The 16268-nt window shown below is 37.1% G+C and overlaps 1 protein-coding gene across 4 annotated transcripts in view; it reads right to left on the bottom strand.

Annotated features, from left to right (window-relative positions):
* The window catches only part of UEVLD (UEV and lactate/malate dehyrogenase domains), a 65039-nt gene that overhangs the window by 43075 nt on the left and 5696 nt on the right, over positions 1 to 16268 (bottom strand). For all 4 annotated transcript variants that reach the window (XM_078148636.1, XM_021005443.2, XM_021005445.2 and 1 more), the window contains exons 2-6: positions 15474 to 15558; positions 11916 to 11981; positions 6092 to 6255; positions 4321 to 4456; positions 2804 to 2913 (exon numbers count right to left, since the gene is read on the bottom strand). In XM_078148636.1, coding sequence (XP_078004762.1) covers positions 2804 to 2913; positions 4321 to 4456; positions 6092 to 6255; positions 11916 to 11981; positions 15474 to 15558 — 561 coding nt within the window. The remainder of the gene's footprint in view (positions 1 to 2803; positions 2914 to 4320; positions 4457 to 6091; positions 6256 to 11915; positions 11982 to 15473; positions 15559 to 16268) is intronic.

Genomic DNA, 16268 nt, shown 5'->3' with positions numbered 1-16268 from the left:
GGCTAAAAAGAAAAGTATGGGAGAGAAGAAACCAAACTGAAGGTCTACACAGCTGTTGTGCTGAACTCATTGTTGAATACCTGTGAAACCTGAAGAGTATACCAGCGCCATGCCAGGAAACTGAATCAATTCCATTTGAATTATCCTAGGAAGATTCTCAAGATCTCCTGGCAAGATAAGGTACCAGACACTGAGGTCCTTTCTTTCTCAAGCTGAACTGCCAAATATTTAAACTCTTACTATGGAGACTGCAACTCCAGTGTGCTGGCCATGCTGTTCAAATGCCAAAAGCACATTTGCCTAAAAGACTATTTTATGGAGAACTTATACAAGGCAAGTACTCATATGAAGTTCTGAAGAAGCAGTACAAGGACACTCTCAAGGCCTCTCTGAGGAACTCAGTAATTGACTACAAGACATGGGAAACACTGGCACAGAAACTCCCAGCATGGCACGCCCCATCAAAGAGGGCTCTATGAGCAAAGCAGAAGTGCAGTAGCTCAAAAGAAATGTTAGGGGCAGCTAGATGGCGCAGTATATAAAGCACCAGCCCTGGAGTCTGTAGGACCTGAGTTCAAATCTGGCCTCAGACACTTACTAGCTGTGTGACCCTGGGCAAGTCACTTAATCCCAACTACCTTAAAAAAAAAAAAGAAGAGAAAAGAGAAGAAACATTAGATGCAAAAATTTAGAGACACACCTCCATTCCAAACGTTCACATGGACAATTTGTGCCTGCCTATGGTAGAGCCTTCTGAACTCGTACTCATCTGAGCAACCACAGTTGAACACACTACCTTGATCCCAACATAGTGATGCCATTTTGGTCCTTTTCAAAAACAAAGTACAACAACCAACTACCAAAAACCTATAATAGGGGAACTGTCCTTTTGCTTGGGGTCTTTGGCATAAAGGGAGGCAAGCCACTGACTCATTTACAGGCACACAGCTCTGTTACCTGTTAATAAATGTTATCCTGGTCAGAGTTTTGGCTCATTTCACCTTTTTGTTAAATTCCAATTGCAAAAGACTAGACCTATGATTTCACTGATGTAGGGAATAGGATCCTAGAAGAAGAAACTCTCTTCATCAACAAATGTACCCACTCTGAAATTTACAGCCTTAAGAGACAGAGAATTGCCTCAATCACTGAGAGATTAATAAGATAATAACAAGCCTAGGGTCACACAGACAGCATGAGAGAAGAGGGAGGCCACCAGCCTCAAATCCTCCAGGTTCCAAGCAGCTCTCTATCCATAAAGCCATAGTGCCTCTCAGAAAATAGTGTGAATCTATTACCTTCTACATATAAAATAATTGTAAGGGTTTTGTTCTTAATTTTCTGGCTATCATAGTTAATTCAAAGTCGTTCAAAGAAATAAGTCCTATTGGCCTGGGACTATGTAAACCTTGGCTGAAAACTGAGAATTTAGAGGGCAAATGAGAATGTTAATAAAAATGAAAAATACAACTCCCATCTCTAGGTAGGTATAAGTAATATTCCTAAGGGTTTACTCTTCACTGAGACTAAGTAGAGAGAAAGAGAAATAAAACAGAACTGTGTAAACAATAAAGCCAGATGGCCCCATTCACTGCTGCAAAAACTATCTGTTGTCTATAGCTTTGAATAAATAGTTGCCTCAACCCAGCTACCTTACTTAGATCAAAGGGACTTCTTTAACAAATGTAAAAGCATTTGGTCAGCTCCTCTTCTTTGGCCCCCAAACAAGGAGTGCTTTCTTATTCAGATAACCCACCAGTTGCAAAATGATTACTCCCCCAGAGTCCTCTCCTTTTTCCCTGGGCAGATTCCACCTTTCTCTACCCCTAATATTGAAGCGAGATGCTTGACTTAGGAATCCTAACTTGCCCTAGGATGCTGCTAATTGGCTGTGTATTCTAAGTGAGCCTGGAGAGGCAAATAAACCAAATTTGTGCCAGAGGAATGTGAAGCTATTATCAACTAATAAATCTGCTTCTTTTCATTTTGGCTACTTAGGTTAGCTGACTACCAATCAGTAGATCCAGCTGGTGGATGAGAATCCACCTGGAATCTCCAGGAACTCAGGCTGAGAAATTCCCTAATGGAACCTTTACTTTTTTAAAGCTGTTTTAGAAGATGGATTTAATCCATCTGAACATAATTTACAAAGTGAAGAAACAGTGAAAGGGACATGAACTCTATGAGAAATACAATTTATCTGCATGCTGTATTTCATTCACAAAATACAGCTAAATAAATCATAAGCTATGAAGTCAGAGTTAACAGTGTCAGTGAATGTTAATTAAGGAAACAGCTGAGACACCCCACAAAGGCTGGACTATGTATAACCGGAAAGAAAAAAGAACCATATCCAAAAACAAAGTCACCATTTTCTAAAATGCTAATGTCAGAAAGAGCTAAAATAAATCAAATCAAGGGAGAAGGATGATATTAGACTGGCAAGCTCAATAAAAGCCGAATGATTCACAAAAGACACAAAAGAATCTATGTGAGAATCTATGTGACTAAATCAGATATTCAGTTGCAGTTTTTCTTTTGATTACAATGAGGACACTGTTCAAATGACTATTTCAAAGAATATTTCATGACTAACTGCTAACTATGCAACATCACTGATGAAAGCTTTCAGTTGTTTTTAATCAACTTACTAAGTATATTTTAAGGGAAAAAGGTAAATTTTCAAGAGAAATTGAAATTTTTTTTTGCACATCAAATATCTGAATCGAAACAAAAGTAAACCCAGTAACTGTTAATACATTCAACAATGACATCAGTAACCACTATGATAAAATTCTTGTACCTTTGCTAAAATTGCTAATACACATGCAATTCCCAACTCTCCACCTCCAACCACAGTAACTTTGCTGACACTTTTGTTTTCTTGATTTTTGGAATTTACATCCGAGATACCTAAAAAAAAGAGATGAGAATTTGTCAGCAAAATTTTAAAAAGATACAGAAAATCTTTGACTTTTTTTACATTTCTTTTTTTCATTCTGAACTAATAAACATTAAATAAAATGTGAATTTCCAAGTACACAGTAGAAAAGAAAATGACAATTACTGTACATGAAACCACAACTTTCTATCATGTAAAGCTCGCTTTTCTTATTAAATACAAAATAGATTCAACATATAACTTTCAAAGCTGTCCTCCTTACCTGTGATTCTTTCTGGTCTTCTTTCTGCTGTCTTTTGTGCATTTAAAAAAAATTCTTAATGACCTTTTTTCTTTCTTTTTTTTGGCTACCCTATCCCAAAAGCCCCCTTCTTTCTACTATCCAGTCTCTAAAGTGAACAACAATGACAATAAAAGAAAAACAAAGACCTAGTAGTATCAAATATGTTCAAACAAAACAAATTCCCATTTTGGCTATGTCCAAAATATTACATCTGATTCTGAATTTTGTATCTTGTTATGTTTTTCAAAATATATCAGACCTCAGGAAATAAGACAAAACTGATCAAATTTAAATTTTTTAGTTTCACAAAACATTAGTCCTAAAAATTAATATCTGTACATGTTTACCTGGCACTTTAACTTATACAAAGTGGTTTTGTCACAACAGATTTTGTCAATTTGTTGTGACAAAATCCTAGTCACAGAAGCCAGTCTTCAAACAGCTGCTGGTGATCCTTTGTACCATCATACTCATACATCTATCATGATTCCTGATTAGGAGATAACAAAGTCTCTAAAGGAAGTTATGTTATCATTTATATTTAGAAAATAAAAATGTAAAGGCTTTTTAGTAATATCTACAATGCAGACATGTTCAGTTCATCATCTCTCCAAATTTCCAAAGATAGATGAAATTTACCTGATAGCTTGGTTTTCAATAAGTACCGTATTTATGTAGGAGAAAAAAGTAGCAATCTGTCTGCTCGTTAGAAGGGAAAATGCCAGTAACACCAATGCTGAATATGACTCTTAAATGCTTCCAAGTACAAAGAACCACTTTTCCAATAGTTATTATAATAAATATATTTATATGTAAACACATTATCTGATATTACTTATACAGACATGACACACAGTGACTTTTAATTAAAAATATGGAGGGAAGAAAGAGAATAACAGTAAGGTTTCAAAGTTCCAACAACATTCTAATATCTCTTACAAGAATACAAACCTGATGGCAGCTAGGCTGAGCAGCGTATAGAGCTCTGGCCTTGGAGTCAGGAGGACCTGAGTTCAAGTCCAACCTCATACACTTGACACTTACTAGCTGTGTGACCTTGGGCAATTCACCTAATCCAACTGCCTCGCCAAAAAAGCAAAAAAAAAATTATATATATACATATATCTATACAAACCTTGAGTGATCTTTGAAATATAGGCTAGCAATTCTGCCTGCTGAGCCTCATCGGCAGAAGATAAGGAGTACAGAGGAAGCTCCTCCTGAAACTTGATAATCATTTCTCTGATTAACCCAGTGATGACTGATTTAGGCTAGGAAACAAACAAAAAGATAATGGTTACCATGTCTAAGACCTAAAAGTTCCCAAATTATGAAAAAATGTATTATCAAGGTCAGTAATGGCCTATCACAGGGAAGCACTGAATAAAAATTTAAAATCAGCATGAATTTCAAATGAGCAACAGTCTCAAATATCTTACAGAACCACGTCAAAGCAAAAAATACCATGTTAACAGTTATGCTAGTGATTGTAAGAAAAAAAAAGGAAGCATTAAGATTAGTCATCAAGCAGACATATTATAGAAAGCAAGTCAAATTAGAGCAATATGTTTTTAAAAAGGTGAAAAAAAAAGACAGTGAAGAATAGGTAAGAAATATATTGTTCTAGTTCTAAGAGGACATGACTAACTATTAATACAAATATCAGTTTGGGGGAATCAACATTTTCCTTCTCCTATAACTAATAAATGTTATTTGACAAATATAATAGTCAAATACAAAGGTTTGGGTTTTAATCCAGATGAAACTATTTATTATGGATATTGTGGAAAATGCTTTATTATATTGGTAGGAAAACTTATTAATCATTCTACTGTTTAAACCTAACTTTATGTGACAAGAGATTGTTTGAACCTAAAACCTCACCCTAACCTCAGTAACTCTCCAGGAAGGCCAGAGATGGCTACAAGGAATTTTGGGCTCCCTCAGGTCTTGGATCCACCCAAAATACCCAAGTCTTGTGTTGGGTCTTCCAAGCTTGTATTTTGGCTTCACTCAAATTTTACTGTTTATATTTAATGATATCCATATCAATCTACCTTGCTTTCAAGTTGTTCTCTCAGCAAAACTGCTTAACTGTGTACTGTGTGGGTGCCCTTGTCCAAATACTACTATATAATGTAAACTTTCTAGAGCCTGGAAGTGAGGGAGCCACATCTTTCCAGCTCACTCTTCTCTACCAAATGACCTAATAAAATTCTGCCCAAAACCATTTCAGATTTTGGGGTTTGTTCTTGTGAACAACAATATAACCTGAGGTCTATGGCAAACCAGAATTTTTCTGTATAAAAATTCAACTTTTAAATTCTATTCTCCTACCTAACTAGTGAGCTCAGAGAAGTTCTTGGCTCTTCAGATACTTAAAGTCAGGATGGGAAGTAATTTGTGAAACTGTTCTGTAATTCAACGGGAAGGATTTTTTTAAACTTTAAAATGTCAACTTACAAAAGCCAATATGGGGATCTTTCCTACCTAAAACTAGTACATTACTATTTATAAATTCTGAAACTTTACCCAAATATTTACTCATCCACTTTAGTTAGCTGAAGAACAACATATTAAGAAATAAATCATGAAAAAACCCTCCATCTTGCAAATTCATGTCACAAAAATTTAATCTAATTATCCTTACTGACTCTGATAATTTTTTTCTCAGCAGAATCTATATCAAGTTTAATATTATTTATCCTTCTTTCTTTAAAATGTCATAACAGCACCTCCTCACTTATTCTCTCTTACTTTCAAAGCATTCTTTTAAAAGAAGGTAAGCTATTCAACCATTACAGCTGGAGGAAAATGTGGCACTTTCATTATCTGCACTGTCAGTATGGAACAGAAATATTAAGGAAAAACAAAAATTTTTAAAACAAAAACTAAGTGGATCTTACATGACTCCAGTTTTGTAGATAGGGCAGATATATTCTGCCCTGGGCATCCACATGTTTTCCCACTGAGATTCCCATGTTTGGAGTTGGCTTCAAGAAGCATATGGGGGGCGCAAAAGGGTGAGAATCCAAAATCCACAAACGAATCGGTATATTATATGTATTACCTATTTAAGACAAAACAAAATCTATCGCAAATTCATCTTTAAAAGATTACAAAATACAAATTGTAGGTGATATACTACAGGCAGGCCTAGCTTTGTAAAACAAATTCCTTCCTGTCCAGTAAGCCACAAAGTGGATTTCTACAAATTCAAACAGAGGGGTATGAGAGATCTGAGATAAGGACTGTCAGGTGGTTTTGAGAAGGGGGTTGGTTGGAAAAGGTGGCACCTGAGCTACATCCTGAAGGAAAGGATTTGAAAGGGCAGAGATGTGGGAGAAGTTATTCCACATGTGTCAAGTGGAATTTATATCTTAGGAGAGGTTATATTAGATTTAGAAAATGAAATTTATAATTTAATTCTATTACAAAATTGTAGATGAGTTTCTATAATGAAAATATCCCCTAAAGGACTGCCATAAACACTACTAGAAAGAAACAAATTTAGATGGAGGCTGGCCTTACAGCATGTGGGCATACCAGCTGGGTTAGCCTTACAGAATTTTGGAGCTGGCCCTCTATCTTCACACGATCAGTCTAAATCTCACATTTTAAAATGAGGACAGTGAGATCTAGTGAAGCTAAGTGACTACACCCAATGTCACTGCAAGTCAGTAACTACAGGGCTAGATCTAGATTACAGGTCACCTGATTCAGTGTAGGACTCTTCCCACTCCCTGCACTCAGTTACACTAATTATGTTCTCACCTGCAGTTCATCTTTCTTTGCAAGACTTTTATAACTGAGTAAACAACTTCTCTATCACTTTACCCCTCCCTCATTCTGACATAAAGACTACAAAAATGTATCTTGTACAAGGGAATCCTTTAATTCAATCCCTGAGGTCTTATAACTTTTTCCTTTTCATTTAGGTATTTATAAAGTATACATACATATGTTTATATATGATAGTATTAGTATATAAGCCCGAGTCTGAAGTATATTAGTATATGAGCCTGAGCCCAAAGTCAGGAAGAACTTAGTTCAAATCTGTCCTCAAATACTTACTGGCTGTGTGACCCTGGGTAAGTCACTTCACTTCTGTTTGCCTCAGTTTCCTCATCTGCAAAAAAGGGATAATAACAGTACCTACCTCGAAGGGCTGTTGTGAGGATCAAATGAGATAATATTTGTAAGGTGCTTAGAACAGTGCCTGGCACATAGGAGGTAACATATAAATGTGAGCTATTATTCTTATATGTAAATGTACATATTTGGTGGTTGTCCTTCATGCTTAATGAAGACCAAAATGACAACACTATCTTGGGGTCAAGGTGCAGTGTGTCCCACAGTGGCTGACAGACCAATTCGAGCTCAGAAGGCTCTACCACAGGTCAGGCACAAATAGTCCATACGCACATTTCAAGTGGAGATATCTCTAAATTTGTGCACCTAACATTTCTTTCGAGCTACTATAATTCTGCTTTGCCCATAGAGCACAGTGCCTTCTTTGATGTGGGCATGCCATGCTGGGAGGCTGATTCCAAAGTTCTTCAGAGAGACTTTGAGAGTGTCCTTGTACTGCTTCTCTGACCTTCATGTGAGTGCTTGCCTTGTGTGAGTTCTCCATAAAATGGTCTTTTAGACAAATGTACTTTTGACATTTGAACAACAAGGCCAGCACATTGGAGTTGCATGCTACATAGTAAGAGTTTAAATGCTTGGCAGTTCAGCTTGAGAAAGGACCTCAGTGTCTGGTACCTTATCTTTTTTTTTTTTTGGTGAGGCAATCAGGATTAAGTGACTTGCCCAAGGTCACACAGCTAGTGAGTTTCAAATGTCTGAGGCATGATTTGACCTCATGTCCTCCTGTCTCCAAGGCCAGAGCTCTATGCACTGTGCCATCTAGCTGCCCCTGGGTACCTTATCTTGCCAGGTGACCTTGAGAACCTTCCTAGGACAATTCAAATGGAAGCGATTCGGTTTCCTGGCATGACGCTGGTATACTGTCCAGGTTTCACAGGCATACAACAATAAGGTCAGCACGACAGCTCTGTAGGCCTTCAGTCTGGTAGGCAGTCTAATACCTCTTCTCTTTCACACTTTCCTTTGGAGCCTCCCAAACACTGAACTAGCTCTCGCAATATGTGCATCAACCTCATCATCTATGTGTACATCCCTGAAAAGTATACTGCCAAGCTAAGTGACCTTATCCACAACACTGTAAATTTCTCTATTTGCTGTAACTGATTGTTCCACATATGGATGGTGTGACGCTGGCTGGGAAGGACTTCTGTTTTCTTGGTGTTCAGGCCAAAATTATCACAAGTGGTAAAAGAATTGATCCATATTTCGTTGAATCTCAACCTCAGAGGCTGCATCAAGTGTACAATCATCAGTGAACAAGAAGTCACGCACCAAACTCTCCCTTCCCTCCAGTTTAACCTTGGCTTGTGGCATTTTCAACTTAAATAATTTACCATCAGTGTGGTAGCTTTCTGTTTTTGTCCTCGTTGAAGGCATCTGACAACATGACTGAGAACATCACGCTAAAAAGCACGGAAGCAAGCACACAGCCCTGCCTCACTCCACTGGCGACTGGGAAAGCACGAGAGCATCATCCATTATCCAGAACCCGGGCAAGAGTGTCATCGTGTACTGAGGAATTTCTCCCAGCAAACATATTTCATGATCTTCCAAAAGCCCTCACGACCGACAGCATCAAAAGCCTTAGTGTAACTTACTAGCTATGTGACCCTGGACAGGTCACTTAACCCCATTGCCTAACAAAAAAAAAAAAGAAGAAAAGCCTTAGTGCATTATGTACACAACGTATTAATGTTGCGTACAGACCTCTGTTCTACTCCTGGCATTTCTCCTGGAGTTGTGGGGCAGCAAACACCATAGCAACCATTCCTTGGCCCTTTCTGAAGCCACGCTGGCTCTCAGGTAGATGACCATCTTCCAGGTGAAGGATCAGCCTATTAAGGAGGACTCTGGCAAGAGTCTTGCCAGCAGTGACTAAGAGAGAGACCCCTCTGTGATTGTCACAGGACAATCTATTTCCTTTTCCTTTACAGAGATGAACAATGGAGAAATCCCTGAACTCCTGAGTGATAATCTTCTCTTGCCACGTAACCTGGAAAATTACAGTCAGCTATTGTATGGGCAGCGGACCTCCTACCTTGTAAATCTCAGCTGAAATAGAATCAGCAATGGCACTTTGCCGCATGAGAGGAACCTAATGGCATGGCATTCAAAACCAACCTTTTCTTCAGTCGGAAGTTTGGCTAGAGAGGGATTGATTTTAACCTGAGGTATATAGTCAATGGTTTCATTTGTGGTGGGAAAGAACTGGAAATTGAGAGGATGACCATCAATTGGGAAATGGCTAAATAAGTTGTGATACATGATTGTGATGGAATACTACAGTGCTGTAAGCAATGATGAGCAGGTTGATTTTGGAAAAACATGGAAAGGCTTGCATGAAATAATGAGCAGAACCAAGATAATGTTGTATATAGTAACAGCAATACTGTTCGAAGACTGTAAATGACTAAGCTGTTCTAAGTAATATGAATATTCAAGTCAACTATGAAGGACTGGACTTGTGAAGGAAAATGCTATCACCTCCAGAGAAAGAACTGATATATAGAAGTAGGTATTGTATGGTTCTACATGGATATCTATGTATCAAATGTTGGACTTCTCTGATGCAGGGTTGGGAGGGAGAGAGGAAGACAACTTAGAACTCAAAATAAAAAATTAAAACAAAAAAAAACCCAATTTCACAGACTTCATAACCTTGACACTCTCCACATTTCTATGAAATCACTGTCATCACTAATAATTTCAAGCCCTTGCTGGCCATCTTTCACACACACCTTCCACCTATTCGTAACCAGAAAGAAGGAGAGAGAAGGAAAAGCATCTCTTACATGTTCAGGGGAATGAGTTGGCACTTAAGTAAAAAGTGGATGATCGCTGCTGCAAAATTAGAGAAAATGAATCTATTCCCTTAAGTCGGTAAAGTACAGGCTCACACACAAATGAAGGAGAAAAGAAGAACTCAAAATCTTTTGGGCTTCTCTGAGGCCTTAGACACACAGACACATTCTAATTTCTATGGATTCAACAGCACCTTGAAAATATGTCAATTAAATGGTCAAAGGATATGAACAGGCAGTTTTCAGATGACGAAATTAAAGCTATCTATAGTTATATGAAAAATGCTCTAAATTACTATTTTTTATTAATTTATTTTGATTTATCAACAGTCACTTCCATAAGGTTTTGAGTTTTAAATTTTTCTTCCCCTCCCTCCCCAAGACAATGCACAATCTGATACAGACTATACATATATATTCCTGTTAAACTTATTTTCACATTAGTGATGTTGTAAAGAAGAATCTAAATTACTATTGATTAGAGAAATGCAAATCAAAACAACTCTGAGGTACTGCATCACACCTATCAGATTAGCTAACATGACAAAATAGGAAAATGATAAATGCTGGAGAAGATGTAGGAAAATTGGAACACTAATGCATTGTTGGTGGAGTTGTGAACTGATCCAACTATTCTGAAGAGCAATTTGGAACTATGCCCAAAGGGCTATAAAACTGTGCATGCCCTTTGTCCCAGCAATACCATTTCTAGGATTTTATCCCAAAGAGATCATAAAAATGGGAAAAGGATCCACATGTACAAAAATATTTATAGCAGCTCTTTTTGTGGCGGCCAAGAATTGGAAATTGAAGGGATGCCCATCAACTGGGGAATGGCTGAACAAGTTGTAGTATATGAATGTAATGGAATACTACTGTGCTACAAGAAATGATGAGCAAGAAGACTTCAGAAACACCTGGAAACACTTGTATGAACTGATGCTGAGTGAAGTCAGCAGAACCAGGAGACACTGTACACAGTAACAGCCACATTGTGTGATGATTAACTTTGATAGACTTAGCTCTTCTCAGCCATGCAAGAATCTAAGACAACTCAAAAGATTCACAATGGAAAATGCTATTCACATCCAGAGAAAGAACTATGGAGTCTGAATCAAAGCATACTATTTGCTCTCTCTTTTTTTCATTTTGTTTTGTTTCTTCTTTCTTGTGCTTCCTCCCATTGGTTCTAATTCTTCTTTACAGCATGACTAATGTTTAATATGAATGTATATGCAGAGCCTATATCAGATTGCACGCCATTTTGGGGGGGAGGAGGTGGAGAAAATGTAAAACTCAAAACCTTGTGGAAGTGAATACTGAAAACTAAAAATAAATTAATAAATTTTAAAAAAGAAAGAAAATATATGTCATTTAATATTAGTACCAGGGCAAGGAAGCTGATCTGACTGCAATGATAGGGCTGTTGGTTTCAGAACACCCTCATTTACTAAGCTATACAGAACAGAGCAAGAGAACTAAATGGTTTAGACTTAGATCTTATAGTATCTTTTCCAGACCATGAAAAGGCTTGAGTTTGAGCCCATGCTCCACGATTTACTAATACTAACTCTGTGACCTTGGGCAAGGCATATCTCTGAGCCTAAATTTCTTCCTCTGACTACTTAACAAAGTTTCCATGATGACTGAATTAGAAAATAGAATTGCAAGCACTCTGTAAACCTGAAAGTACTACGCCTACCTATGTAGGTTAGTATGATAATATGAATACTTTGATACTTAAAGAACATCCCATTTTGGGGGTTGTTACTCTTACCTTGACAGTTCACAGGAATAGTGCCAGTAAAATTCAATAGATCTTTCTGAGAATTGTCTTTGAAAACTGAAAAAAAAGAAAACATAAAATTAAAAGTAGAAAATCCACAATAAAAGAAGTACAAATTATCTGAAGATTATGGTCTAGCAGTCAATAAACATGTGGACAAGGGAACTAGTAGATATCATTCAGCTAAACCAAAACTGTCCAAATTGCAGGTGGTAAATTAGTCAAATGTGTAAGAATTTCATACTGTCAGCCAAAGTCTAGCATATTATAGAGGCAGAACTAGAACAGGTTCATATTATCACAGGCATTCATCCTAGTGTTGCTGCCAAAAATCGGCACTTTCAGCCTTGGTATCTCCAAGGGCCCATACCATATAAAGAAATAATTCACTCCACAATTGTGTGGCAAATACTTGACAGTCACATATTATTCAAACTGATGACTCTCAAAACCAATCTCATAGCCTGTCAGTGATTAAGTCTTTTAAAATGGTCCTCTATTACATGGTAACTCTGGTTTCTTTTTTGCTTTTTCAAAGAGCTTTTAGGGTTGAAGTTTATTATTTGGAAAGCTTAAGTCTACTGGTTCTTCCTGGTTTACATATCTGTCTTTTGTTTATGGCCAATACATATTAAAGCCTTCTTATAACAGTTCTATCTCAGAGTCATCATGAAACTGTCTTAAATGAAATATTTTGGTTATTTTAATAACCAAACCATTTGTCTGGGGTCAGTTATAGGCTCATTTCAATGAATTCTGCTCTAGAAAGAAGAAGACTTTTGCAAGGTTCCAGTTAGCTCAGTATTGTATTAGTTATTAAGAAGCAGGCGATGGTATGCTTCATGGAATTCTTCTGTTGTAGGTATCCTACTTTTCTTATATGTATATAAATTCCTTTTTTACATGTAAATAAAGTATTTTAGTATCTTCCCTGTTGTTTAACTTTGTAAATATTATACAAGACACTGAGAAATGTATAGAATCTACAGAACTATATATAAAACTATAGAAACCAGTAAGACAAACATATGCAAAATTATAAATTTTCTTAGGTGACACTGTGAATGATTTAAACAATGAAAAGAATCTGATTCTGATCAGGAAATAATAACCCTATATAAATTGTTGGGGTTGCTTAGGTCTTAATCAGAGGGAAGCCTTGATAATCAGTATCAGATGACAGAGAAATACCTGGAATGAATAAGAGGAAGTTTAGATGACACATATTACTGTAATCCCACTATAAACATAAATAAAAATGCTTAACTTGAATACATGGATAGGTAAATATGTGAATGAATACATGCTGCTGTCAATAAATGTTATTTCAGGGACAAAAAGAGAATTTTAAGGAGCGAATAATAAGAGGGAAATTTTGCAGTAAATGTTTTAACTAAGCAGGATGATGTTCTGCAAGTGTAAAGAAATTTTAAGATTTATTATCATCCAAGTCAGGAAGCATTTATTAATCATTTGTTATATGCTCTGACACTATACCAAGTGCTGATGATACAAAGAAAGACAAAAATAGCCCTTGCCTTCAAAGAGCTCATATTTTAATGATAGAGATAACATGCAAACAATTATATATTTATACAAGATATATGCCAGGTAAATTAGAAGTAATCTCAGAAGAAAGACATTAGCATTAAAGGGGATCAGGAAAGACTTCTTGAAAAAGGTTGGATTATAACCAACATCTGAGGGCAGCCAGTGAAAATGTCCAGAGTTGGGAAATGCAGTGCTTTGTGTAAAGACTAACAAGGAGGCCAATGCCACTGGAATCATAGAATACAAGGAGGGAAGGAAAGTGGAATAAGGCTAAAAAAGCCAGAAAAGGGCCAGGTTATGAAAGGCTTTAAAAATCAGATGGAGGATTTTATATTTGATCTTGGCGGTAAAATGAAGGTGGCTGACATGGTCAGATCTACACCTTTGGAAGATGACTTTGGCAACTGAATGGAGAATGGACTCAAGTGGGAACAGACTGGAGGCAGGCAGATCCACCAGCCAACTACTGAAATAATACAAGCTAAAGGTGATGAAGGCCAGCACCAGCATGGTTGGTGTCAAAAGAGAGAAGGGGCATATTCAAGACTCGTTGTGAAGGCAGAATAGATAGGACCTAACAACAAATTAGATATAGAGGTGAGAGAGAGTAATAAGTGGAGGATCAGAGATTATGAGCCAGGGTGACTGAGAAGATGTCAGTACATTATTACTGCTATATCAAAATAGAAATTAAAGTCTGGACCATGATTGCTAATGTTAATCTTAATCTTTTTAAAATCTTTGTGGGACTTATCCCCAATTGCCTCACCAAAAAAGGAGAAAAAAAAAAAGAATATGTTAGGGGCAGCTAGGTGGTGCAGTGGATAGAGTACTGGCCCTGGATTCAGTAGGACCTGAGTTCAAATCCAGCCTCAGACATATAACACTTACTAGCTGCATGGCCCTGGGCAAGTCACTTAACCCCATTGCCTATCCAAAGCAAAAAACAGAACAAAAAAAATCTTTGCGGGAAGATGAATTAAGATGAAAGTGAAGCAATAAACCATCACTCTGAAAATAAGATTTATTCCAGGAAATTCTTATGTGGAATAAACAGCAACCCTGGTTCCAGGGGCTCCACCCACTTTAATTAGTGCCACATGTACAAAAGCTACAAACACAAGTGAAAAATGAACATGCATTTGAAAAGTAGGCAGTATTTCTGACAGCATCGCCCTGCAGGACTCTGAATTAGCTATCTTTTTGGTATCCCCACAAGCAAAGAAGTATTCAGGTAAATTTAAATAATTCAATTCAACAAACACTTATTAAATACTTAGTATGTGCAAGGAACTATGCTAAGCACTGGGGATACAAGAAGAAAAATCTTCATTCCTGCCCTTAAGGAGCTTACACTTCAAAGGGAACAGGATATAAATGATGAAAGGTAAGATTTATCAAAGCAAAGGAATCTAGTCACAGTGGCCTAAGAAATGTAACAAGAGAGCAATTACTTTCAGGGGGACTGGAGAGGATTTCATGGACAGGTGCCATCTAAGCTGGGCCTTGAAAGTTGGAGGCCAGGAGATGGCAGGAATGCATACATTCCAAGCAAATGGCACAGTACATTACTGAAATGCCGTACTGTAGAGTCAAGACCGTAGAAAGGAAATGAAACCAAAATGGCAGTGAGAGTCTAGGTGAATAGGGAGGGAAGGAGAGACGATAAGAGAGACAGCAAACAGAACAGGCTTAGGAGAGTTAGGCAATAAGAAAGATGGAAAGACAGGAGACTGGGATCAGAACATTTATTCACAAACCTGCTCTTAAGTGATACAAAATGTGATACAAATTCACTAAAAAGTTAGTAGCAAGCAAGACTAATAACATGAACTGTGTTGACTTAGAAACCATACAGTATATGTTCCTTGGAAACCACAGAACACAAATAGTTAAATTGAAAATCAGATGGTAAAAAAAAGAGAAATTATATTAAGTTCAAAAGTCTAAAAGCAACACTCAGAAAAGCACACACACACACACAAAAGGGGTTCTTACCATAAGTGTCCATGGAGAATCTGAAATTTGGATAGGACATATTTACTTTCGTTAATTCTTCCACTGTTAGATCCCTGAATTTGTACTGAAAAGAAAGAAAAATTACAGCCCCAAATTAGAAGGAAATCATAACCAAGACTGTTGCTCTCAACTAAAATTTACTAAGCATGCAGAGACCAGATACTTGGCTAGCTGGGGGCTCCACAGCTGCCTACAGGGTGTATACAGAGCAGGGGTGGGTTTGCGGTTGGGGAAAAAATGAATTCAGATTAGATGATGTTGAATCTTATGATACCTATGTACTGTGTAGCTTCTGAGGTAATTTTTAGAGGCAGTAACCACTCTTTATCACATATTCATTTTCTTTTTTTATTCTATCTTCTTCCTCCTTTCCTTTTATTCCACTTTCATTTTCCTCATCTGTTAAAATGGCGATATCCCTGACTTACCTACCTTGTAAGGTGGCCACAAAGCTCAAATGAGATGACAAACATGAAAGGATAAGCTGTGAAATGTTATGTAGGTCTAAGAGAGTAATACTACAGAGTAGGAAAGACCAACACCGATATAACAGTAAGTAGAATCACAAACTTAGATGAAATACGCATGTAACTAAGTATAAAGACTTTTTTTTTCATCCAGAATCCTATAGTACTTCCTTGATGAAATTCATGGCCACTCAAAACAGATTAATCTAACAGTCTACAAAGGAAAACAAAATGGATGAAAATGCCTATTGACCGGGCTTTAACAAGCAGCTGCACGAGAAAAACACAATGTTGTATTTATTTTAGA

The sequence above is a fragment of the Phascolarctos cinereus genome, unplaced genomic scaffold (assembly GCF_003287225.1).
Source record: "Phascolarctos cinereus isolate Bilbo 61053 unplaced genomic scaffold, phaCin_HiC Scaffold_9;HRSCAF=440, whole genome shotgun sequence".
Classification (NCBI taxonomy): Eukaryota; Metazoa; Chordata; class Mammalia; order Diprotodontia; family Phascolarctidae; genus Phascolarctos; species Phascolarctos cinereus.
The sequence above is the reverse complement of the archived record's forward strand: the minus strand, read 5'-3'. Positions and strand labels throughout refer to the sequence as shown.